Source organism: Phyllobates terribilis, unplaced genomic scaffold (genome assembly GCF_046119375.1).
Source record: "Phyllobates terribilis strain yellow unplaced genomic scaffold, ASM4611937v1 Scaffold_7__3_contigs__length_470593459, whole genome shotgun sequence".
Lineage (NCBI taxonomy): Eukaryota > Metazoa > Chordata > Amphibia > Anura > Dendrobatidae > Phyllobates > Phyllobates terribilis.
Window position 1 is genome coordinate 57,092,084 of NW_027362767.1, and position 27,857 is coordinate 57,119,940.

Genomic DNA, 27,857 nt, shown 5'->3' on the forward strand with positions numbered 1-27,857 from the left:
TGACTCCAAATCCAGGCCTCCATTGGTTAATAAATTTGATTTCCATTGATGATTTTTGTGTGATTTTGTTGTCCGCACATTCAACTTTGTGCAGAACAAAGTATTCAATGAGAATATTTCATTCATTCAGATCTAGGATGTGTTATTTCAGTGTTCCCTTTATTTTTTCTTGAGCAGTGTACAGATATAGAGAGAGAGAGTGAGCGTCATAGATGCATAGCTAGAGAGATCTAGATATATATATATATATACCTATATCTCTCTAGCTATGTATCTATGTCGCTATATATATATATATATATATATATATATATATATATATATATATATATATACAGTTATATGAAAAAGTTTGGGCACCCCTATTAATCTTAAGCTTAATGTTTTATAAAAATTGGTGTTTTTGCAGCAGCTATTTCAGTTTGATCTATGTAATAACTGTTGGACACAAATGTTTCTGCCTTGAAATGAGGTTTATTGTACTAACAGAAAATGTGCAATCTGCATTCAAACAAAATTTGACAGGTGCATAAGTATGGGCACCTCACCAGAAAAGTGACGTTAATATTTAGTAGATCCTCCTTTTGCAAAAATAACAGCCTCTAGTCGCTTCCTGTAGCTTTTAATGATTTCCTGGATCCTGGATGAAGGTATTTTTGACCATTCCTCTTTACAAAACAATTCCAGTTCAGTTAAGTTTGATGGTCGCCGAGCATGGACAGCCCTCTTCAAATGATCCCACAGATGTTCAATGATATTCAGGTCTGGGGACTGGGATGGCCATTCCAGAACATTGTCATTGTTCCTCTGCATGAATGCCTGAGTAGATTTGGGGCGGTGTTTTGGATCATTGTCTTGCAGAAAGATCCATCCCCTGCGTAACTTCAACTTTATCACTGATTCTTGAACATTATTGTCAAGAATCTGCTGATACTGAGTGGAATCCATGCGTCCCTCAACTTTAACAAGATTCCCGGTGCCGGCATTGGCCACACAGCCCCAAAGCATGATGGAACCTCCACCAAATTTTACTGTGGGTAGCAAGTGTTTTTCTTGGAATGCTGTGTTTTTTTGCCACCATGCATAACGCCTTTTTGTATGACCAAACAACTCAATCTTGGTTACACCAGTCCACAGGACCTTCTTCCAAACCGAAATTGGCTTCGCCAAATGTGCTTTTGCATACCTCAGCCGACTCTGTTTGTGGCGTGCTTGCAGAAACGGCTTCATTCGCATCACTCTCCCATACAGCTTCTCCTTGTGCAAAGTGTGTTGTATAGTTGACCGATGCACAGTGACACCATCTGCAGCAAGTTGATGCTGCAGCTCTCTGGAGGTGGTCTGAGGATTGTCCTTGACTGATCTCACCATTCTTCTTCTCTGCCTTTCTGATGTTTTTCTTGGCCTGCCACTTCTGGCCTTAACAAGAACTGTCCCTGTGTTCTTCCATTTCCTTACTATGTTCCTCACAGTGGAAACTGACAGGTTAAATCTCTGAGACAGCTTTTTGTATCCTTCCCCTGAACAACTATGTTGAATAATCTTTGTTTTAAGATCATTTGACAGTTGTTTTGAGGAGCCCATGATGCCACTCTTCAGAGGAGATTCAAACAGGAGAACAACTTGCAAGTGGCCACTTTAAGTAGCTTTTCTCATGATTGCATACACCTGGCTATGAAGTTCAAAGCTCAATGAGGTTACAAAACCAAAAAAAGTGCTTTAGTACGTCAGTAAAAAGTAGGTAGGAGTATTTAAAATTAGAAAATGATAAGGGTGCCCATACTTATGCACCTGTCAAATTTTGTTTGAATGCAGATTGCACATTTTCTGTTAGTACAATAAACCTCATTTCAAGGCAAAAACATTACTGTGTCCAACAGTTATTACATATATGAAACTGAAATACCTGTTGCAAAAACACCAATTTTTATAAAACATTAAGCTTAAGATTAATAGGGGTGCCCAAACTTTTTCATATAACTGTATGTATATATATATATATATATATATATATATATATATATATATATATATATAATGTGTATATATGTGTGTGGTTAGTTAGTTAGGGTAGGTAGATAGATCTATCTGGGTACGTGTATAGATAGATAGATAGATAGATATATTTATAATATAATTTTTTTTCAATATATGCTCTAGACATATGGGCTCTATTTTAGCTCTTGCCACAAAGATGACTCAATAGTAGTGTTGAGCGATACCTTCCGATATCGAGAAATATCGGATCGGATTGTATCGGACCGATACCCAAAAAATATCGGATATCGCCGATTCCGATACCGGAAACCAATGCAAGTCAATGGGACACAAATATCGGAATGAAAATAAACCCTTTCTTTCATTGTAGGTGAATTCTACATGAAGGAAAACAACTAAGAATAATGTATAATGTATTGGGGGAGGTGGGGGAGACAATAAAGGCATAGAGGTTTAGCCCAATCAAACGGAATAGCAGGAATTAATATTTTTTTTAAGACGTTCTGAGTTACGGAAATATTGATTATGTTAAGCTTTTTTATATTTTGTCAGATATTTATGTTTCACTACTTCCATGCTCTTCACCTTCTTTTTTACTTCTCCCACACTTTCTCCTTCATCATCCTCAGCAGCAGCATCTTTTTCATCAACTTCTTCTTCACCTTCTTCATCTTCTTCTTCTTCACCTTCTTCTTATTATTCTTTTTTTTTTATATTCTTCATATTCTTCTTATTCAACTATTATTCTTCTTCATATTCTACTTCTTCATCTTCTTCATGTTCTTCTGCTTCATCATATTCTTATTTGTGACAGGCATTCCTGTAGTTGTTATCTATAAAAGTTTGAACATTACACCTTTCGTTCTGCCCGTCACAAAAGATTTACAACAGGATTTGTCCGCGTTCAGTTTGGCCTGCAGCAGCAGGTCTTTTCCAGGGGCACCACGAGGAGGAACGGACTCACCCCCATACACTGCTTAGTCGTCTTCTGCTTATAATTTAGATAAGATCTTTTGCTCTGATTTTTAGTCTTATGCTTAATGTTCTTCCGCTTTCTGTTCTGCAGCTTCTTGTACTTCTGCTTCTTGGTTTTCTGTCTCTTGTTCTTCTGTATCTTGGTGGTTGTCTTCTTGTTCTTTGTCCTCTTGGTCATCTTCTTCTGGGTCATCTTCTTGGTCTTCTTCAGGGTCCTCGTCTTCGGGGTCCTCGTCTTCTTCGGGGTGGTCTTCAGGGTCGGGGTCTTCGTCTTCTTCAGGGTGGTCTTCAGAGTCCTCGTCTTCAGGGTCGTCGTCTTCGGGGTGGTCTTCGGGGTCCTCGTCTTCTTCGGGGTGTTCTTCAGGGTCCTCGTCTTCAGGGTCCTCGTCAGGGAGATCCAGAGTGATTACCAAGAACCATTTCAAAAAGCTTGAACTTGGAAATGTAGCAGAAGGTACAAGAAGGCTGAGGAACTGCCGAGAACCAGCTGACGGTACTGGAACTCGAATGGGTAGCAGAAGGTACCCATGAAAACAAAAGTTGCAAGGCCGCAAGCCGGCCGCAGTTACCGAAACCCACAGTCCTACAGGGGGTGCTTGTCCTATTGGCACTATGGAACCAGCCTTCATTGCCAGATCCCGCAGCCCACATAGGAGTCACCTAAACTGCAGGCACCATAGAGTCAGCTAACCTGACCCCAACACGACAGGACAACGCATTGGAGGCAAAGTGACGTTGACACTACCCGGAAACAGCTGGCGTGCTGGAACCAGGCTGGGCGGGAGGGAGTACCCGTGCCAAAGACACTGCCGAGAACCAGTTGACGGTACTGGAACTCGGATGGGTAGCAGAAGGTACAAGAGCCAATGGAACTACCGAGGACCAGCTGACCGTACTGGAACTCGGTTACTAAGCAGGAGGTACCTGTGCCAGAAAGCACTACCAAGGACCAGCAGACGTTGCTGGAACTTGGATACCGAGAAGGAGGCACCTAAGCCAAAGGCACTGCCGAGAACCAGCTGACGGTACTGGAACTCGGATGGGTAGCAGAAGGTACCCATGAAAAAAAAAGTTGCAAGGCCGCGAGCCGGCGGCAGTTACCGAAACCCACAGTCCTACAGGGGGTGCTTGTCCTATTGGCACTATGGAACCAGCCTTCATTGCCAGATCCCGCAGCCTACATAGGAGTCACCTAAACTGCAGGCACCATAGAGTCGGCTAACCTGACCCCAACACGACAGGACAACGCATTGGAGGCAAAGTGACGTTGACACTACCCTGAAACAGCTGGCGTGCTGGAACCAGGCTGGGCAGGAGGGAGTACCCATGCCAAAGACACTGCTGGGAAACAGCTGGCGTTGCTGGAACCCAGGGTAAATACTAAAAACAGAGTGGAGCCAGAGGCCTAATTGGAGCAACTTTAAAATCAGTAGTAGACTAGTAGTGTGAATGTGGACAGAGCAGGAGAAATTGCCGTACACACAGCAGGGGAACAGCTGATGTTACTGAACCCCAATAGCACGGCAGCAAGTGTTGACTGTGCAGACGGCACTTCTGAGCGCCAACTGGCGGTGTTGGAGCTCAGGGATAATGCTGAAAACAGGAGCCAGAGGTATAATTGGAGCAAGTTTTAAATTAGTAGTACTGTGGATGTGGACAGAGCAGGAGAATTTGCCGGACACACAGCTGGGGATCAGCTGACGTTACTGAACCCCATTAACACTGGAGCAAGCATTGACTGTGCAGACGGCACTTCTGAGCAGCAACTAGCGGTGTTGGAGCCCAGGGTAAATACTAAAAACAGAGGAGCCAGAGGTGTAATTGGAGCAAGTTTTAAATTAGTAGTACAGTGGATGTGGACAGAGCAGGAGAATTTGCCGGACACACAGCTGGGGATCAGCTGACGTTACTGAACCCCCAATAACACTGGAGCAAGCGTTGACTGTGCAGACGGCACTTCTGAGCAGCAACTGGCGGTGTTGGAGCTCAGGGATTACAGTTCAGGTGGTAGAAACATGAACACAACAGGAGACCTGGATACTGTTGCGAACCAATTATTTATTCTGGAAGAGGACTGGCAAATTCATGCGAGATCCAGGCCTTGTTCATTTTCAGAAAAGTAAGCCGGTCAACGTTATCGGAGGATAGGCGCATGCGACGGTCTGTTAGTACACCACCTGCGGCACTAAAGACACGTTCCGATAATATACTAGCAGCAGGGCAAGCCAGCACCTCCAATGCATACTGACTAAGCTCTGGCCATGTATCCAGCTTAGAGACCCAAAACTTGAAGGGGAAAGAGCCGTCTGGGAGTACATTGAGAGGGCAAGACATGTAGTCTGTCACCATCTGACGGAAACGTTGCCTCCTGCTGACTGGAGCCGTCTGTGATTGTGTAGACATTTGTGGCGGGGACACAAAACTTTGCCACATTTGGGCCATACTGGTCTTGCCTTGTGCTGAGGCGCTGCTTCTGCTCCCTCTTTGTGCAGAGCTTCCTAGACTGCCTCGACTCACTGAGCTGCTTTGTAAAGCACTAGCAGCACTGCTCTCGGTTGGAATGGAGAACATGATGGAATGCACCAGTGCGTCTTGGTACTCCCGCATTTTACGCTCCCGGTTCAACGGTGTTATGAGGCTTTGTAAGTTGTCCCGGTAGCGAGGATCTAGGAGGGTGGACACCCAATAATCAGCCGTGTTGAGAATGTGGGCGATGCGGCGGTCGTTTCTCAGGCACTGCAGCATGAAATCAACCATGTGCTGCAGACTGCCAACCGGCCAAGAAACGCTGTCCCCTGCTTGAGGCGTGATCTCTGCCTGCTCTGCATCACCCCACCCTCGCTCTAGATACTGACTACTAGAGCATTGTGTACCTCCCTCCTTTGGACAGATGTCTTCCTCCTCCATTGACTCCTCCTCATCCTCCTCACAAAGTGTCCCCTACCTAGGCCTTTGTGAGGAACCACGTTGCGCAGACTGTACAGAAGCAGATGGCATTTGTGACTCCTCATCCTTCACCTCTTCCAAAACCTCCTCCCTTAGTGCTTGCAGTGTTTTTTCAAGCAGGCAGATAAGGGGGATAGTCATGCTGACTAGTGCATCATCTGCACTCGCCATCCACGTGGAATAATCGAAGGCACGCAAAACGTGGCAAATGTCCTTCATAGAGGCCCACTCAGTGGTGGTGAAGTGTGAACGGCGCGCACTGCGACTTGTTTGCGCCTGCTGCAGCTGGTTCTCCATTACTGCTGTCTGCTGCTCACACAACCTCTCCAACATATGTAACGTTGAATTCCACCTGGTGGGTAGGTCACATATGAAGCGATGTTCCGGAAGACTTAATCGGCGCTGCAGAGCTGCAATGCGCGATCTTGCGTTGCTGGAACGCCGCAAGTGAGCGCACTCTATGCTTACCTTGTGAAGCAGTGCATCAAGATCCGGATAGTCCCTCAAAAAACTCTGCATGACCAAGTTGAACACATGTGCCAGACATGGGATGTGAGTGAGGTTGCCTAGGCCCAGAGCTGCCACCAGATTTCGGCCATTGTCACACACTACCATGCCTGGCTGGAGATTCGCTGGCACAAACCATACGTCGCTCTGCTGCTTGATGGCATTCCAGAGCTCCTGCGCTGTGTGGCTTCGATTCCCCAAAGAAATTCATTTTAATACGGCCTGTTGACGTTTGGCCACGGCTGTGCTCATATCGGTCATCATAACAGGTAACCAACCGTTCATGGGTCGATGTGGAGGTAGACCGTGACGGCTCCTGCAGCGCTGATTCAGAGGAACTGGAGTATGAGGAGGAGTCAATGTGTACAGACTGGATTGCTACAATCCTTGGAGTTGGCAGAACACGTACAGCGCCACTCTCAAGATCTGTACCCGGCTCCACAACATTTACCCAATGGGCAATGAGGGAAAAGTATTGTCCCTGTCCATGCTTACTGGTCCACGCATCGGTAGTCAGGTGGACCTTGCTACTGACGGCGTTTTGTAGCGCATGTTTAATTTTTCCCTCCACATGATGTTGCAGGGCAGGGACGGCTTGCCTGCTGAAATAAAAGCGGCTGGGCACGTTGTATTGTGGGATTGCCAATGCCATAAAGTTACGGAAGGTGTCAGTCTCCACCAACCTGAATGATAGCATTTCAAGGGCCAGTAGTTTTGCAATGCGAGCATTCAGAGCCTGTGCTCAGGGGTGGTTTGCCGAGTATGGGCGCCTTTTCTCCCATGCCTGTGCTAACGATGGCTGTAGACTGGCCTGGGAGTGTGAGGATGACAGGGAAAGTGGTGCTGTGGGTGGAATTACACTGTGTCTCTGTACAACAGTGCCAGAGGTTCTTCCATGGCGATCCTGTGAGGAAGCCGAACCAGCTGTGTGTGAGCTGGAGGAAGAGGCTACAACACGAGCTGAAGAGGTGGTAGGTGGCGCTGTAGGTTGGCCTAGGTCTTCAGTGTGTTTTTGTAACTCCACCACGTGCTTGGTCCGCACATGTTTCCACATATTTGTGGTATTGAGGTTGCTGACACTTTTCCCTCTTTTCACCTTCTGATTACACAGCTTGCATTTGACAAAGCAAATGTCATCTGCAACTGTGTCAAAAAAGGACCAGGCACTGCAAGTCTTGGGAGCGCCCGCTTTGGATTTTGGAAGAGCCATGCTCCTAATGGGTGCCGAAGTGGAGGCTACAGGCAACCAAGTCTGCCCCCTCCCTCTCCCTCCTTTTTGGGCCGTTCGGGGAATCTCTTCCTCAGAGTCTCATCATCAGATGCGTAATGAGGGGTGCTGCTGACCATAGGCACTGGCCCACCTTCCTCTTCAGATTCAGAGAGACAAAACGGTTGCGCATCACTGCATACTACCTCGTCTTCAAATTCTCGAATTCTGCTTGGCTGGCCCCCTCTTTCCAAGCCAAGAGATTCAGAGAACAGAAGTAGAGATGGCTCCTGTCCAGGGCTCTCTGACTGCCTTGGCAATTTGGCAGGTGGTGAAGAGACAGATGGGTGCTCTTCAGTGCTCAGGACCTGAGAGGATCTGGAACTAATTGAAGTTGATGCGTTAGCTGCCATCCATCCGACAACGGCTTCAATTTGGTCCTCCCGCAGCAGTGGGGTACGGCTAGCTCCTACAAAGCTGCGCATAAAGGATTGTTCCCTGGTAAAACTGGGGGATGCTGAGACACTGGTGCCCGCAGCAGGCACAGAATCCCCACGTCCTCTCCCTGCAGGCACAGAATCCTCACGTCCTCTCCCTGCAGAAACACCACGACCACATGCCTTACTCCCTGCCTTCTTCATCTTGGTAGACTGATAAAGATAGGCAGAAAAGTACTAAGGGCTTAGTGTGCTTATTCCTGAACAGCTGCTAACAGGTATAAGAAACACTAATTTTATAAAGTGTGGACTAGACTTTAATATGAGCTAATGTGGCCTACACAACTGTAAAGTGGAGCGTTTGGTGAACTTTATTTAGGTTTTTTTTTTGTCACAAAAAGACACTGGATGTGCCCAAAGATGTAATACCGATAGTATCACAAACTTTTTGTAGCTATTACAATGCAATAGATGAGGCTACAAAAAATAGGCTAATACTAATCTGGCTGGGGCTGCAGGGCCCAATGCTGCAGAAAGGCTCCTCTAACTACTCCTATATAGTGTGTTTGGAACCAATGTAGCTGAATACGGATGGAACCACCACACTAATAGGAGAAATCAGGAAAAATGTTAAATTAGCAAAAATGGACAATGTATGAGGCAGTGACGTTTGCTGAGCGCACTACAACCAGACGTGGTTGAAGCACACACTACAGGGTGAGCAGCACTCACACACAGAGACCTTGCAGACAGCGGTGAACAGCGCAGAGAACTGTGCACTAGCGCTGCAAGGCACAGCGGTTTATAAAGTAGCTTGGGTAAAGCAGAATAGAGCAAATGGGTAGCTAAAACTGTCCCTCAGAACAACAGCGTCCTATCCCTAACTGAATTCACAGCAGAGTGAGCTCAAAATGGCGGCGGCGGCTTTTATAGTGCATCATGACATCATTTCAGCAGCCAATCACAGCCATGCCATTAGTTTACATGCCTAACAGGATGTGCCCACACTTCTTAGGATCCTCATTGGCTGAATAAAATGAAACTGGCTCATTGCATTATGGGAACTTCCGATTCCGGTATCCGATATCCTAAAAGTATCAGAATTCCGATACCGCGAATATCGGCCGATACCCGATATTTCAGTATCGGAATGCTCAACACTACTCATTACAAATGAGGTGTGCGCTTGTTTTGGGGGCATTACATTGTATCCCCAGTGAGCGCCTGTTGGGGGTCACGATAAATCTGTGTGAATTGGTTTTACAGGGAGAAGAAGATCGAGGGCCTGAACCTGGTCCGATCACTTTCCATCTTCCACTCGGATGTGGCTCTGGAAAAACTCCATGAGCTTAAGATTGCGGTGACACAAGAGGTGAGCGCTCGTGTGCCGGTCGCTGTTGCTGGACCCATCCTCGTCACTGTCCTTTAGTGATTATTTCTCTACCTCACATCTTGACTGCAGGTGAGGAACCTGCGCTCCACAGTGTCCCGAGCAGCAATCGGCTGTTTAGGGGACATGTTCACACATCTGAAGAAACACATGGACCACGAGCTGGACAACTGTGCCCGCGTACTGCTGCACAAGGCCGGAGAATCAAACGTCTTCATACGCGAGGATGTGGACAAGGCCCTAGATGCGATGGTGCAGAACGTGACGCCAGGAAGGGCTCTCGCTGCCCTCATTAATGGAGGGCTAAGGTAAAAAACAGCACAGAATAGAGGATAATTGTATGATCGCTGGTGGCCCGGCTACTAAGACCCCCACAAGAACAGGAAGCAGAAGTGAGCATGAGCGACTACGCCTCCAGCAGCAGTGGTTGCACATGCTCACTCGGGGCACTGTGGACCCGTCACCGTGACTGACGTTGGGGCTCCACCACCTATCCTATGTGGTTTATTGGAAAATCCCTTTAAATAATTTTCTAGATTTTTCGATGCTTACAAACACTTTTTTTTTTTTAGCCATTTGAACACCGCAGTCAAAAAATGTGCAGCACAGCATATGTCCGATCTGGTGGAGAGAATGGGGCCGGGTCGGATTCTCTCTGGAATAAAGGACATCACAGATAGGGCGCTGCCGGCCATTGCAAAGTTTGCTCAGGACGGCTCGCAGGAGACCAGGTGAGAAGTCGCCGCTCTCTGCAAATGATTATAATTCCTAATCAGTGACGAAATATATGATTGACTGCCATGTCCACTACTTATAGGTATTTTAATGCACCAATTGTGGTCTTAAAATAAGAAAAAAACACACTCCTCTGCCAGACCCCCGTCACTACCGTACTGCTGTCAGTGACTGTTCTGATTGACTGCAGCGGTCAAGTTGTTTGAGCTGGAAGAATCTGTGCCACTACCACTAGACTTCTGGCTTGGATGGAACATGACCTCTGCAGCCAATCAGTGGTCACCTGACACCCGAAGCTGGAAGAGGAGCTCAGGAGACTGGGAAATACAGAGCTGAGGAGCAATGGGCGTCCGATAGGCCTGTAGGGGGTGGGTTTTTGTTTTTTTTATTAAAGACCATTATGGACCTACAATTTTGAATAGTGGACAACCCCTTTTAATATGTAACTCTTGCAAAAATCGCTGTAAGGCAAAGATTGTGTATGAGTTTGGACTGTGTATATTATGTCTCCATTCTTACTGTGTGGGTTCTTCCTGGTGTGATGCAGATAAGCTGCAGCTGCATCCCCCTCCTACTATCTAGTTACTATTGTTTAATACTGAATGGTGGGTTGTGTGAGAGGGCTATGATACTGTGAGGTCCATCACACTGTGTAGGGGGCCATCATACTATACGGGGCCATGATGCTGTGTGCATCTGTGGGGGCCATATACTGTATGTGGGGGCATCATACAGTATATAGGCCCTATGATGCTGTGTAGGGGGGCTGTGGGGGCATCATACTGTGTCCTCCTTTATGGACGCCATGAGAGGGGCAGTGTGGAGCGTGAGATCAGTAGGGGCACAACTACCATATTTATGCTGCAATACTCTCTCCTTGTCTCTTAATGTTAGCAGACATGTCCTTCAGTGATTATGCCATGATCCCACCTACATCACCAAATATATTTTTTTTCAGTGGGGAGAGGAAGGGGGTCTTAATTTGGCGGGTCCCATGATCTGTGTATAGGCCCCTGCTTGTCAGCCATGGTTTTCCCTGGCAGATTTCCTTTTCCAGCATTTATGCAGCCACCCGTCTAGTAGTCTTTGATACTTACGTTTTGTTTTTTGCAGGTTTTTTGGGCGAAAGATGTTGCACTATCTGATGTCTCATCCAGAATTTGACAAGATGCTGGAAAAATATATCCCAAGCAAGGACTTGCCTTACATCCGAGGCTTAATGAAGAATATTCAAGTCAAGGTAAGTGAGAGGAAAATCTCGCTTCTGTAGGAGACATTTAAAGCATAAAGTTGATGCAAGTAATGGTAAGCCGGACCTGAGGAGGGGGGTAAGTGCACAAAAAAGAGAGAATCCTTGTGTCCGGGCCTGTACCAGCCAACTACTCCATCATATGGACATAAGAGGAGAGCTGCTGAGAATGTGTAGGGCCCCTCATGTCTACATCGGGAGGTAAGAGACGTGTAATTTCCCTGTGGCTTAACTGCGGCCCGTCTCCCCTTCACGCCGCGGCCTAATGCCAACCACATGACACACAGTGTAACTGTCCTGGTGTGTATGTGCTTGCAGCGCACAAGCATTGCCAATGTCATTCCCTAAAGTGATCATTGGCGTCTTGCTGAGAAATGTCAGTTCACCAATAACAGAAATCTCCGAGCCGTGCCACAGGGGGTTTGATCTTTGTACATGTCTTCTCTTCTCTTCTGGAAATCTGTGGTGCACGTGTGAGCTTCTCGCGTACATCGATGACTGAGCTAAAGTTCATTTTGACGTGATTTTCCGTGTATGACCTCCCAGCTTCCAGTTTTCTTACTGACAGTAAAGACCAGACTGCGCCCACGATACAATCAAAAACTGATTGCAGTTGACTTTATTCGGCCTTTGCATGAACCTCATCGCTTTGACAGTGTGGGGTTTGATTGTTTTTAATGAGAGACTCTGCACTCGATTTTACTGTAAGTGAACAAAGGGTTTTTAATGACAATCCAAAACAATATAACGCTTTGATCCTAATCCGGACCCTCATCAGAAGTGATTGCCGCAGTACAAGGCGTCATATACAACGTGACAGCGCTGTGGGAGTCCTTGGTAACTTCAGTATAGCGTTTTTTTTTTTTAAGTCATGAACCAAATTTTAATAGGTTATTTTAAGCAACATGGTAATGACTTGTTAAACCACACACAATGATGAACTAAAACTAAAAACACAAAAAGCATCTTAGATCTTCTATCACCTCGTAGTTGACCTACCTTTACAATAATATTTTGAGCCCATAAAAAATTGGGAACATCATTGAGCTTGGTGGATTTACAATCCCTTTCTATGGTGCAGGGAAAAGGAGCCGCCTGTACTGCAACATTACAGCTGATCAAAGGTCCCAGCAGGGGGAGACACTGAGTGATCAGGTTACTGTCAAAAAGTGGTGCTGGGATAAGATGAAAGCCGCACTCCCATCTGTCACTGGGCAATAACGCCAGTCTACTATTACACTGGTTTAATGAGTAAAGACCCTTTTTTGTTGTTGCACAACGTTCAAGTAATTTGCATGAAAAGCTCCGTAATTCTGGAGCGCTGCTGTGTGTCTTTCCTCTAAATTGACAACTGGGCATCACTATTCCCCCTGTCATAGGCTGCATTCCCTACACTGTCTGCATCAATTCAACAATACCAGCACGGGGAATAGTAACGCACTGCTGTCAACATTTCCAGGAGGAGTAAAGGAGGAACAATTAAGAATTCTATCAAAATATACCCTAGAATAGTTTTTTTAGTATTTCACATTTGATCTCTGGATTTCTTGTCGTCTCACAGGGTGTAGGGGAAATCCAGGATACTCCATCAGCGCGAGGAAGAAGATCGTACCACGGCAGCGTGGGCAGCCTGCGAGCTTCATCGGTGTCCCAGAACGCCCACAATACTCTGGACAGGTACGTGCCGCCCCCACTACCAATATGTAAGAAAATGCAAAGGTCATAGTGTTCAGTGCAATACGTCTTGGTCATTGGACACTGTTCTCACTTTATGATTTTAGTAGCAAAGTGCAGTGAATTAATCATCAATAAGTCGTTTTCTCTTTTTCTTAGATTAAGTGACACTTTTTAGACTTTTATAACTTTTTTTCTCATTGCTTTCACTGCATGGAAAATAATAATAAAAAAATCACTGCAAATCTCCCACCATGTTGATTATGCAGATCCATGTTTTCATGACCTTAAAATGTGCCCAAAAAACTTCTTTATTTGCTGGGTGTCAGATTTATTTTTTCTCTGGCCATACAAATGGCGTGCAGCTTTATTTTGGTACAGAAAAGGTTATCACACCGTGTCATAATAGATTTCCTAAAGGAGAAAAAACGTGGCGCTATCTAAGCGGAGTAAGATTTGATCAATTAAAAGGGTGAGTATCTATAGGAAATTGCTCACCTGATGCGGTTGTGCAAAGGCACAACTCCTCCCGCTTGTAGTATGGATGAATTTGCAAAAGACTGCGGCCGACCTGGTGAGGTGGGATTGCATCCGGAGACAGCAGTATCCCACAACGAGGATGCCTAAAGGGAGAACCAGGTGATGGCGCTGTCTTTGCCACCAAGTGAGATCAAGGTGCCGGAACTTCACGTTTCTCGTAAGTAAAAAAAAAAATTTGTTCACACTAATATAAAACAATAAAACCTATATACACAATACGTTTCGGCTGTTTCCAGCCTTATTCAGGTGTATGGAAAAAATGAATTTGACCCTTCTTTTATATATACATATATATGAAAAAAACTGAGAACAATGCGGGATGAAGCACTCCTCCTCTTCCTCTTTTTGTAACTCCTCCCTCTCTCACTCTGGCAAAGGGCTATAAAAGAAGGGTCAAATTCATTTTTTCCATGCACCTGAAGAAGGCTGGAAACAGCCGAAACGTGTTATGTATATAGGTTTTATTGTTTTATATTAGTGTGAATAAAAATCATTTTTTTTTTTTTTTTTTTTTACTTATGAGCAACCTGAAGTTCCTGCACCTTGATCTCACTTGGTGGCAAAGACAGCGCCATCACCTGGTTCTCCCTTTTCACACCGTGTCATAAGAGTTGGTGCTGTACCGGTCTGTCTGGGGAGATTGTCCCCTCTTGGATACTTATGTAACGTGGCGTGGATGTGCCATCGGTGCGGCTCTCGTTGCTGGGACGTCCTTCACGTTGTGCGTTTCCCAACATAGAAATGAGTTATTGTTGCCATCATGTGATGTAATGTCACTTATTGACTCACTTTGTTCTCTCGCTTTACAGCGTGTTGCACAGAGACATGAAATCGTAACGGATGGACGATTGCTAAACAGTACGGAGGGAGACGGTGACACATGAGGGGACAGCTCTGGATTACGGCCGAGGATGTGTCCTCACAAGTAACGCGCAGTAAAGACACTAATGTCCTGACCCTTTAATAGGACAGTAACCAGAAGAGTATTAAATGTCCCTGTATACCGCTACGTGTAACACTTGATATTGTGACTAGTCCTTGTGAGGTCGGACCGCTCTTCTGGGCCGGTACAGGTACTGATTTTGTAATTTGTTTTCTTTATTCGTGGATCATATTTGCCTCCTGTAATCAGTTCTGTCAGTGGTGGGACGAGAATATGGGATTTCCATGCTACATACACCTTCATTGTGCCTTCCTGAAATACCCGATGTGAATTGTGTGATCATCTTCTTTCCCGTTCTCCGTACACAGCGACTGTGACAAATCCAGATTTGTTGTTTCCAGAAGTCGCCAACTTTCCTCCTTTACGTGCAGTATGGGGAAGGGTTAAATGTCGATTAGAAGCCTTTATATTCTAATGGATCCTGATAGATTCAGATCCCATTTTTATTATTTAAAGGGGTTATCTAGAAAGAGGGAAAAAATGTCTGCTTTCTACCAGCGAGAGAGAGAGACGGCACCGAGCCTGGGTAGAGGTTGCATCTATTATCGCAGGTTCGCTCCATTGAAAGGAATTGTGTGAACACGAATACCAGACGACAAAAGCCATGTGTATCCACCCCTCCAAAGAAGTGTGTGTGTGTGTGTGTGTGTGTGTGTGTGTGTGTGTGTGTGTGTGTGTGTGTGTGGAGTAGCTCTTAAAGTCTGTTTGTCCTATAAGGGAACGTATAGAGGAAGGGGTCCCATCTGTTTGTCCTATAAGGGAACGTATAGAGGAAGGGGTCCCGTCTGTTTGTCCTATAAGGGAACGTATAGAGGAAGGGGTCCCGTCTGTTTGTCCTATAAGGGATCGTATGGAGGAGGGGGTCCCATCTGTTTGTCCTATAAGGGATCGTATGGAGGAGGGGGTCCCGTCTGTTTGTCCTATAAGGGATCGTATGGAGGAGGGGGTCCCGTCTGTTTGTCCTATAAGGGATCGTATGGAGGAGGGGGTCCCGTCTGTTTGTCCTATAAGAGATCGTATGGAGGAGGGGGCCCCGTCTGTTTGTCCTATAAGGGATCGTATGGAGGAGTGGGTCCCGTCTGTTTGTCCTATAAGGGATCTTATGGAGGAGGGGGTCCCATCTGTTTGTCCTATAAGGGATCGTATGGAGGAGGGGGTCCCGTGTGTCCTATAAGGGAACTTATAGAGGAGGGGGTCCCATCTGTCCTATAAGGGAACGTATAGAGGAGGGGGTCCCGTCTGTCCTATAAGGGAACGCATAGAGGAGTGGGTCCCGTCTGTCCTATAAGGGAACGTATAGAGGAGGTGGTCCCGTCTGTCCTATAAGGAAACGTATAGAAGAGGGGGTCCCATGCTGTCAGGCATCCGCTCTTACTTCTTGGGTCCTCCATATATTATATCGGCAGCTACTCGTCCAACAAGTAAGAAACCTTCCCCTGCTGATATCTAGCATAAGACAATCCCCATCTGAAGCTGCCATTTGGCTTTGATTTGCAGCAGTCGTACAGCGCCGCCATGTTAAAGGGGATGTGCATGATGAAACGCTGCTTTAAGGGAAGGGCCACCCCAACGAGCTGTAGCCAAATCCAATAACTGTTATTTGATCTTCTGTGCCCAGGAGTGGCCACTACAGAGTACAGGGCCGTGCAGTCCAGCTCCGTACACGGTGCACATCTGGCCGAACAGCTGATCTCTGGGGGTCCGAGACCCGGCACCCCACCAATCAGATCTCTCTGACCGATCCTGAGGAGAGAGTAACAATATAATAGAGGAAAAACTCTTTAGCCATAAAGGGAAAAATAAGGGAATCGCTGATTCAGTTGCATTCCTACAGGACGGCCCGCGTCTTCTCACTGTACATTAGACATCTTGTTTGTCTTCACTACTTGTATACGGAGATTCCCATTCTGCGCCGGAGCCAAATTGTAGCAGAGATCAAATCTATTTATCTATTTTCATGAGAAGTCGGTTGTACAGTGTAGTCGGGGCCAGGCTCCTGTCTGCATGGGGGGGTCATATAATGCCGCTTTTATATGGATACGTTTATTTGTATTAGTAAATATTTAAAGGGGACCTGTCACACAAGATACAGAAGTATATACAGCTGTATACTCTGCTGAGTGCGGACTCATTTTCAGGATACCGAAACACATCATATGAAAATCGTCTGAACCCACAGACCTCGGTGGGACAGGCCTACCGTCCGCCATATATGGGGGTCTCCCGACGATCCTCTCACATCACCTGTAAGACAGTAGGAATTTCAACCTTTGATCCTTTCATTCATAGGGAGGATAAGTCGCTGCCAGAGGTGTCTGCCCGCAGCTTTTTTTTTTTCTTCTGTCCTAAAACTTTATTTATTTATTTTTTTAAATCCTGACTCCTCGTTGTGCTTTTCCTCTGTTATTCCTCCTGCAACTTTTTGAAAAAAAAAAAAATTAAATTGGTTACCAGTTGTGGGCATGTCCCTGTACAAAGACACTGCCCAATTAGTGCCCGGTTAGGGGCCTGGATATCAATCCTATATATCGGTGCCAAGAGTGTAAGGTCGCACCCTGCCATCCAAGGGAATAATAACACTCAGTTTTCCATTTATTCATACATTTCCAGGAGGCTTTTTCATTTTACACCCATAAACTTAAATATTTATTTGACTTTTATGTGATATACCAACACAAAGTAGCAGATATTTGTGAAGTGTAAAGGAAATGATACATGATTTTCTAATTATTTTAAAAATATATAAATCTGAAAATTGTGATGTGCATTTGTATGCAGCCCCCTCAGTCAATGCTTTGTAGGACCACCTTTCACTGTAATTACTGCTGTGAGTCTTCTAGGTTTTGTCACTACCAACTTTGCACATCTACAGGTGACATTTTAGCCCCTTCTTCTTTGCACACTCGCTCAGTGAGATTGGGTGGAGACGTCTGTAAACGGCAAGTTTCAAGCCTTGTCCCAGATTCTCAGTATAGTGTCATTTGACCGGTGCACCTTCTTCCACACGCTCGCTGTGTCATCTACATCAGGGTTCCCCAACTCCAGTCCTCAAGGCCCGCCAACATGTCATGGTTTTAGGATTTCCCTAGTATTGCACAGGGGATGTAATTATCACCTGTGCAATACTAAGGAAATCCTGAAAACATGATCTGTTGGTGGGCCTTGAGGACTGGAGTTGGGGAACCCTGATCTACATGACATGTGGAACAAGGTTCCTTTATCAGATGAGACCAAACTAGAACTTTTTGGGCTAAATGAAAATCACTAAGTGTTGTGGAAAACTAACACTATTCCTCACCCTGTAAACACCATCCCCACAATCACACATGGTGGTGGCAGCATCATGCTGTGGGGAGGCTTTTCTACAGCAGAGGCAGGGAAGCTGGTCAGAGTTGATGGGAAGATGGATGGGGCAAAATACTGGGCAATCCTGGAGGAAAACCTGTTAGTGGCTGAAAAAGACTTGAGACTGGGGCGTAGGTTCACCTAGCAGAACAACGACCCTAGACATACTGCCAGATCTACAATGGATGGTTTAGATCAAAGCATATTCATGTGTGTGAATGGCGCAGTCACAGTCCAGACCGAAATCCCAGAGAATCTGTGATAAGAATTGCTGATCAGACGTCTCCATCCAATCCCTGAGCGAGCGTGCAAAGAAGGGGCAAAATGTCACCCCTAGATGTGCAAAGCTGGTAGAGACAGACCCCAAAAGACCTGCAGCAGTAATTGCTGAGAAAGATGGTCCTACAAAGTACTGACTCAGGGGGCTGAATACAGATGCACCCCCCCATTCTCTTTGGTGACAGGTCCTCTTTACGCTCATCATCATTTTATTTTCTTGTACATATGATCAGGATGTTAGACGTTGGCAGCGGCACTTTAACTTTGCGCTTAGCAAGAATAAGAGGCACAAACGGATCATAAATGTTGCAGAGACCATAAGATTTTATAATAGCGGTCACATTGTGTAGCATCGTCTGTAACCTGTGGCTCCTAAGTTGGTGAGACACTACAACTCCCACCATACCCTGACAACTTTGCATAAGAATACACGAGTGTAATGGAGGCTTGTAGAAATTTACTCTCACCGAAATAATCCATGGTCGCATATCCAGGCTGAAGTGCAATCTTCTATCCAGACACATTGGGAGGCTTGTATCACTGGTCTCCGGCTGTTGGAAGAACTACAACTTCTATCATGCCCTGATTGCTAGTGGCATATCTTCTATAGAGGTACGAAGCAAGTAGTGAGAGGATGCCACCACTAGAGGGAGCTCACAGCTGGGATAAATGGAGACTATTACAGCCCCCACCCGATCCATCATTGCGGGTTTGATGGGAGTTGCCATTTTTCTCTTTCGTGTTGGCGTACTATTTTTTTTTCTAACTTTTCTTTTATCTTACACCCGTTTGCAGCTTCTTTTTTTTTTTTTTTTTCTTTTTTTAAAGTTTTGAAAAGTTAGATGGCCCCTTTAATAGGAACATTATAAATCCATATGCAGAGAGCTCCCCCCAGTGGTGGCTGCAGGCAGGTAAAATTAATAGATTTCTGATGACTAAAGGGAAGAGACGTGGAGCTTTACTAGGCGGACCTATGATGTCTGCTGGGAGTTGTAGTTCGCAGCCACTGGCGAGCCGCAGGATCTGTGCAGCACTCTGTATAGCGCTCTGTATATACTGTATCTGGGTGTTGCTTAGTATTTGGGTGTCGTGGCGTAGCCCCGCTCCTCTCACATTGCACATCGCCACTGTCTGAGACACAAAATCTCACCTAGAACTGAGGAATGTTTTACCTGCAGATATTTTTCCATGTGTTGCCGAGTATTTTATATTTATTTTTTTACATTTGTCTTTTTGGTTTTCTTCTTCCTCACATTTGTCTTTTGGACCCTGTTAATGCAAAGTCTATACGCCGTGTATGTTACCGATATATTTTTATTGATCTATATTAATAAATAATATTTTTGGATGTTGGTGGTCTGTCTTTTTTTTTTTTATTGTTTTTTTTTAGAAATGTAATAATTAGGTGGGGGCTCCGATCTCTGTGAAGAATACTGGATTTGGAGGAATCGGACTGAGGTCGCCATCACTGCTTGGCACCAACACTACCTCTAGGCTGGCAGGAAAGCAATTTATTTTACAGGATACCGACCTAAAGCAGCTCATTACTGCAACCACTGGATTGATACAATCTGTGTTGGGGCTCATTAACACATCGGTTTTCCTTGTAAGAGTTCTATACGTGAGAACGTAGCCTTCAAGGGTATTCCCATCTTCAAGATCCTATCCCAATATGTAGTAGGTGTTATAATAATATTAGTAAATATTTCCAATTAAAAATGTAGTATAGTTCTTCTGATTAGCTATGTTGCTTACCCCATGTGCAGGGCATTTCAGTAGCTTGGGTATCCATGGTTACCACCAGTAACAGCTAACTGTCACTATTTGAGTGGTTGTAAACATGGATACCTAATCTACTGCAATGCCCTGCACATGGGGTAATGGCTAATCAGAAGAACTATACTACACTACTATGAAACTACTTACTCTATACAAAATAATATTACATTTACTTCCACTAGGGGGAGCTCTGCATCAGGCTGTGTGCTCACGATATGTTTTTTAAGTGTTTCCGCAGCGGCAAAAACGCTGCAGAAACGCTTAAAAAACGCATGTTAGAAGGCCTGCCATGTTCCCCAATGATAATCCGCATGTGCACATGCTGCGGAGGTTTCCGCTGCAGATTATCATTGCGGAAAAAAGCGCAGCACTACCAATTATTTTGCGGAAGCGCGGAGTTTTTGCAGTCATTGACTTCCATTGGAACGCTTGGATTACGCATCACTGTATATGTAGATGTGGAATCCATGCGTTTCAATGTGCGGATGGTACCCGGGTGTGGAGGACAGGAGACTCTCCTCTGGACCCGGGTACCATAGAAACTGTGAAAAAAAGAATAAAATAAAAAATAAATATTTTATTTACCTTCTGACGGCCCCCGCTGCGCTCATCCTCCTTTGCCGGCAGATCGCGATGGACTAAAGGGCCTGCGCTGACGTCATAGTCATGTGACGGCAGGTCCTTCAGTGTACCGCGAGCTGCTGGCAAGCCAGGACGGAGTGAAGCAAGACAGCAGGGGCCATCAGAAGGTAAGTATAGATTTGTTTTTTACCATTCCTTCGGTCACACTATATATGCCGGTTGCATGGATTTATATAGTGTGACCAAGTTGTCAAGCACTTTCCAAGTGATGCTAAAATCGCATGGAAAGCGCTTGTCAATCTGCATGCAGAAATGCATGTGAAGAACGCTTCATATCCGCATGTCCCTGGCAGGAAAACGCATGTACAATCCGCATGCACAATCCGCATGTACAATCCACATGCGTTTTTTCTGCCAGGGAGATGCAGAAACGCTCAAGAAAAATCCAGAGCATTTCTGCATCGTGGACACATAGCCTTATAGTAACACTGAGCATTTCTGAGAACACCCTCCACACGCGAGGGAATATTTAGTACCAGCCCCAGGGTCTCGGATATTTATTTAATGATCACATACATTCTTGAAATTCAACCAGGAATTGATCGTTGCCGTGTTTACAAAAATAACTTCTGGATGAATCATTCTGACTTCTATCATAACTTTCATTTTCACTTTGCTCCCGGAGAAAAAAAACAATTCTGCCATTTAATGAACGGTTCAGTATACTATATACCCTTGTACGGCAGCGTTTCTATCATTTTAATACATCAGTACAGGGTAGATGACACAATGGGGCCACGATTTTTCTTTTTTTTTTTTTTTTCTCTAGTGTTATTCGTTGACTTTTTTTTTTTTTTTTTTGCACCAAAATTGCATACACCGATTTGATGAATTTTGGCCAAAATTTAAAATGCCATTTTTTTAATTTTTTTTTAATTTTTGTTTGTTTTTTGGTTTGTTTTGTTTAGTTTATTTTTTTACACTTTTTGTTTTATTAATTTAAGACTGAAAGGTGGCACTAAAATCCTTTCAAATATCGCACCGTTGTCTTCAATTGTGCAAAAATAAAAAATTAGATTTTGTGATCCATTTGGCCGCTGGGGTAAAAATTGAGCCCAAATGGTGGCATTTCAAAAAGTCACAAATGATTAAGGAACTAAGAAAAAGCTGCAAATTAAATAATGAATAAGACACAAACATAAAAGTCAAAATTAGAAGCATTTTTACTCCAGAAAAAAAAGACACAAAAAGGGAGGCTCAGCATCATATCATACATGACGGGGGAAAAAAAGGTGTAAAACACTGCACAAAAATTTTGCAACTATTCAATGTGAAGTTGCACATAATTTTGGCGACTTTCGGCATTTTCACGCTGGTTTCAAGCAGCACCGCCAAAATTGGAGGAACCAGGATGGGACATGGCTACCCCCGAAAATCAAATCTGTGGAAAGTGGATGCATTTCTTACATTGGAAATGTAACTCGTCAATGCAGGAGTAACTTTTCTGGCGAGGCGCACACCACTGATGAGATGTGCCACTTTCAGTTCAGTAAGTGGTGAGTGCCTCTTAATGAATTTGGCTCCATACTTCACATAGTGGCTGTACCTGGTACTGCAGGTTCGTTCTAATCTCTTGAATTGTACAGGGCAACCTTGAGCTACGATACCAGGCAGTCACAACAAATGTACAGTGAGGTGCAGAGCTGACAAAAGTAAAGAATATTCATACAGATTTCTGAGAAGAGGAAGAAGCGACCAGTGAGCAACGAACCACGAGGCGGACGGGGACGGCCATCCTATCCACAATCGCGGATTGGAGGAAATTTCAGGATGGTCAACACCAAATACAAGAAAGCAAGAGCCATCATAGGAAGAGAAGCTCGGAAGTGTTCGGGGGGCACCTGGTGTACCAATAGCATTAAAAGAAACCCGTCCACACCTTTTTTTTTTCTATGGAAGTAGCAGTATGGCAGTGTAGGTGCTTGTCCCCCAATAAAAATTATACCTTTTTAGTAGCAGTCCAACGTGTGAGACGTGAGAAATTTACAAGCCGTATGCAAATCAGGCTGGAAGTGCACTGAGCTGCATTTGGAATCAGCAGTCCACACCCCCAATGCACTACTAGCCTGATTTGCATACAAAATCTATACTGGATTTCTCATGTTTGACACATCAGATCTCTAAAAAAAAGATCCAGACCATGATTTCCAGAAGTAAAAATTGCTGACAGGTTCCCTTTAAAGTCAAACTATATTGTTCCTATGCAGAAAGTTTATGTATTTTCTATAGAAAATTATTACACATTAGTTACAATTCTCATATTAATAGCCGGTATCAGGTTTGAGGATTAATACAAGTGGACAAACCTGTTTTTCAAAGTTCTTGCTATAAATGGAGTTTCCCCACATCTATTTTTAGTATAAATGAGATGGAAATATTTATTTCCAACAGAGAAAAGTTGAATTTCCTACAATTGTTCTGGACGGCTGATTTCCTAAACAGCAGCGCCTCTGTCTACTTGTGTAAGATTCTGCAGCTCAGCCCTATTTATAAGTGTTATTATTTTACTTGGCGGGGGGGGGGGCATACAGATTGAGAAGGGGTTGTCAGTAGTATCTCCTGGAAAATCCCTATAATGAAATTAAAAAAACTTCTCTCAATGTTCTCTCCTTTCTTTACTGCATCCAAGGAAGCCCAGAAGACAGTGGATACCTCAAGAATGGTGCAGCGCCATAGTCCAGGATATTGAAAAGATTCATCTGTGATATTAAAAATGCAAGAAAAATGACACATTTCAGTGTTTTAAGACCCCCCTCTCTCAAGTCCCAAGAGATGCATTTCAGGGTCTTCATAACCAGCATTAAAGGGGGTAGTCTAATGTTCATTCTTCACGAGCGCACCGCTCCACTGCTTCCGGCATCCTCGCGATTGGGGGTGCGGAGCACTCCTGATGATTGACAGTTTGAACTGCGCTCTCTCATGCTGCAAGCAGAGGCAGCTTTGGCTCTGCAGCATGGAAAGAGTTCACGGGCACTGAAGCTGCCTGGATCCAGAGACTTGACTATCTTCAGAGCAGCACATGCAGGCTCTGCAGAAAAGATCTTGCAAGTGCATGCTCATTGCCTAGAAAACTAGCAATTTGCAGAGGTCGATGGTAACCACGAATAGAGATGAGCGGACCCATGGATGTTCGAGTTCAGCCGAACTGGAGTTAAAAGTTCCATTCGGTATCCGAACATAACCCCCGGACACCATAGAATTCAATGGCGATCCAAACTTTGGGGCTTTAAATTACCTGTAAAATTGTCATAGCCAGGGTCAGGGGGCTGCAAAAGTAAGCAAAATGGGGGTGAGAACAGAACAAGTGCCCTGCAAACAAATTTGAATAGGGAAATTACTTAACATAGAATCCCCCCCAAAAAAGGACCCCTGCGGCAGAGGCAGGTCTAAGCCTGACAGAGGTGCCGCATAGGCCCCCACACCCTCGCCCGTATCCCGAGCGACCCTGTGCATTGCCTTGGGTTGCTTTGGTTGACGAGGCAAGGTGGCCATGGCCGTCCTCTGGAGGCTATTCACCTCACCCTCGCCGTGCATGAGGTGTTTTCTCTACGCCTGACGCTTCTGAACCTGCCTGCACAGCGAGCCTCTCTCCCTTCCAACCCGTTACCCACCTGCCGTACAGGCTCCATTACATGCTGGTGTCCTTGGAGTACAGGGAATCAGGGTTTGAATCTGGAGAGGGAACTTGATTAACGGGTACCACATCCAAGGAAGGCAGTAAACAAATTAACCACTCAACTGAGTCAGCAGTTGATATTGTAAGACAGAATAGCCATCCATGACAATTTAGAGGCTCTGTAATAGGAATGAGTAGTTAAATCCTTTAATGAACATCTATTTGAGGGCAAATCTGGTGCCATCAGTCGCGGTAATTCCAGCTCCAGTTGCGTACACTAAAGTCTCCCACCACTACCGCGCACACACATATCATACACTGAAGCTGAGAAAGGTCATTAAATTATTTCATTTTGCCTGTTTTGATGAATTTCTGACTATAGATCACTGTAAAAAACATGAATCTGTTAATGAGTGTATGGAAAATAGGTATCAAGTTATGGACAGTGGAAGAGATTTTTGTGACCAGAATGAACACTCATTTCCAGCAGATAATACCGATATGAGACAACAAGAAACAAGATGGCAAAAAGCAAGAACTTGACGTCCACATCCCTCATTAGATGTTCTCATTTTTTTAAGTGTTTTTTTAGGCAAAGTACTCTCACAAACATGGTTGCAGATTAGAAAATTTTGTTTTTACACACAGTACTATCACAGACATGGGCACAGAATACACATACAGTGTTTTTGGAAAACTGCTCACACACAACCTAATACTGTCCCTCACTATAGTTGTGTCGTGTCTACGCTAAGCAGAGCAGAAATAACAAATAATAATCGTGAACCAGGAGGCTTAAATAATAATTTTTTTATTTATATAGCGCCAACATATTCCGCAGCGCTTCACAATTCAGACAATTTACAGACATTATGGGCACTGTCCCCATTGGGGCTCACAATCTACATTCCCTATCAGTATATCAAATATATGACTTGGGGGTCACTTGAGTAATAGTGATCACAAAATAATACGTTTTCATGTATCCTTTAATAAGATGTGTAGTAGAGGGGTTACAAGGACACTAAACTTCAGGAAGGCAAATTTCCAACGGTTGAGAGATGATCTTAGTGCAATGAACTGGGACGATATCCTGAAACATAAAGCTACACAAAGCAAATGGGAGACATTTATTAGCATCCTGAATAGGACCTGTGCACAATATATACCCTATGGGAATAAACATGCTAGAAATAGGAAGAAACCACTATGGCTAAATAGAGCTGTAAGGGGCGCAATAAGTGACAAAAAGAAAGCATTTAGAGAACTAAAGCAAGTAGGTAGTGATGAGGCATTAAATAAATTCAGAAAATTAAATAAATTATGTAAAAAACAAATCAAGGCAGCAAAGATTGAGGCAGAGAGAATCATTGCCAGAGAAAGTAAAAATAATCCCAAAATATTATTTAACTACATAAATAGTAAGAAACTAAAAAATGATAGTGTTGGCCCCCTTAAAAATAGTTTGGGTAAAATGGTGGATGAGGATGAGGAAAAAGCCAATATGCTAAATGATTTTTTTCAACCGTATTTACACAAGAAAATCGCATGACAGAAAACATGATTAGTGATAACAAAAATTCTCCATTAAATGTCACTTGCTTAACCCAGCAGGAAGTACGGCAGCGTCTAAAATCACTAAAGTTGACAAATCCCCGGGCCCAGATGGGATACACCCGCGAGTACTGCAGGAATTAAGTAACGTCATAGATAGACCATTATTTTTAATCTTTAAAGATTCCTTAATAACAGGGTCTGTACCACACGACTGGCGTATAGCAAATGTGGTGGTGTGAAGCTTGGGCTGATAAATAGCAAATGAGCTTTAATGGGGATAAATGTAAGGTAATGCACTTGGGCAGAGGAAATAAAATGTATAATTATATGCTTAATTGTAAAACACTGGGCAAAACTGTAACTGAAAAAGACCTGGGTGTATTGGTGGACAACAAGCTCACGTTTAGTGGCCAGTGTCAGGCAGCTGCTGCAAAGGCAAATAAAATAATGGGATGCATTAAAAGAGGCATAGATGCTCATGAGGAGAAGATAATTTTACCTCTATACAAGTCACTAGTGCGACCACACTTAGAATACTGTGTACAGTTCTGGTCTCCGGTGTATAAGAAAGACATAGCTGAACTAGAGCAGAAAAGAGCGACCAAGGTTATTAGAGGACTGGGGGGTCTGCAATACCAAGACAGGTTATTACACTTGGGGTTATTTACTGTGGAAAAAAGAAGGCTTAGGGGTGATCTTATTACTATGTACAAGTATATGAGGGGACAGTACAAAGACCGGTCTACTGATCTTTTTACTCTGAGGCCTGAGACGGGGACAAGGGGGCATCTTCTACATCTGGAGGAAAGAAGGTTTAATCATAATCACAGACGGGGATTCTTTACTGTAAGAGCAGTGAGACTATGGAACTCTCTACCGCATGATGTAATGAGGGATTCACTACTAACATTTAAGAAGGGCCTGGATGCCTTTCTTGAAAAGTATAATATTACAGGTTATAAATACTAGATTCCTTGATAGGGCGTTGATCCAGGGAACTAGTCTGATTGTCGTATGGAGTCGGGAAGGAATTTTTTTCCCCAATGTGGAGCTTAGTGTTTGCCACATGGTTTTTTTTTGCCTTCCTCTGGATCAACATGTTAGGCTATGGGTTGAACTAGATGGACTTAGTCTTCCTTCAACCTTAAAAACTATGTTACTATGTCTTTGGAGTGTGGGAGGAAACCTACTCAAACATGGGGAGAATATACAAACTCCTTGCAGATGTTGTCCTTGGTGGGATTTGAATCCAGGACCCCAGCGCTGCAAGACTGCAGTGCTAACCACTGAACTACCGTGCCACCCAAGGTACAGTACTCCCACAGGTAGGAGTGCAGAGTACACACAGAGGCTTAAAGACACAGTACTCCCACAGTCAGGGGTGCAGAGTACACACAGAGGCTTAAAGACACAGTACTCCCACAGTCAGGGGTGCAGAGTACACACAGAGACTTAAAGGCACAGTACTCCCACAGGCAGGGGTGCAGAGTACACATAGATTCTTAAAGGCACAGTACTCCCACAGGCAGGGGTGCAGAGTACACACAGAGGCTTAAAGGCACAGTACTCCCACAGGCAGGGGTGCAGAGTACACACAGAGGTTTAAAGACACAGTACTCCCACAGGCAGGGGTGCAGAGTACACACAGAGGCTTAAAGGCACAGTACTCCCACAGGCAGGGGTGCAGAGTACACACAGAGGCTTAAAGACACAGTACTCCCAGAGGCAGGGGTGCAGAGTACACATAGATGCTTAAAGGCACAGTACTCCCACAGGCAGGGGTGCAGAGTACACACAGAGGCTTAAAGGCACAGTACTCCCACAGGCAGGGGTGCAGAGTACACACAGAGGCTTAAAGGCACAGTACTCCCACAGGCAGGGGTGCAGAGTACACAGAGAGGCTTAAAGACACAGTACTCCCACAGTCAGGGGTGCAGAGTACACACAGAGACTTAAAGGCACAGTACTCCCACAGGCAGGGGTGCAGAGTACACATAGATGCTTAAAGGCACAGTACTCCCACAGGCAGGGGTGCAGA

The 27,857-nt window shown here is 44.6% G+C and overlaps 1 protein-coding gene across 1 annotated transcript in view; it reads left to right on the plus strand.

Moving 5' to 3' along the window:
• TOGARAM1 (TOG array regulator of axonemal microtubules 1) overlaps positions 1-17,114 on the plus strand; it is a 94,450-nt gene extending 77,336 nt beyond the window's left edge. The window contains exons 13-18 of the mRNA XM_073638587.1: positions 9,337-9,442; positions 9,533-9,768; positions 10,033-10,191; positions 11,309-11,435; positions 13,006-13,121; positions 14,468-17,114. Coding sequence (XP_073494688.1) covers positions 9,337-9,442; positions 9,533-9,768; positions 10,033-10,191; positions 11,309-11,435; positions 13,006-13,121; positions 14,468-14,495 — 772 coding nt within the window. The 3' untranslated portion in view covers positions 14,496-17,114. The remainder of the gene's footprint in view (positions 1-9,336; positions 9,443-9,532; positions 9,769-10,032; positions 10,192-11,308; positions 11,436-13,005; positions 13,122-14,467) is intronic.
• Positions 17,115-27,857: the final 10,743 nt, after the last annotated feature.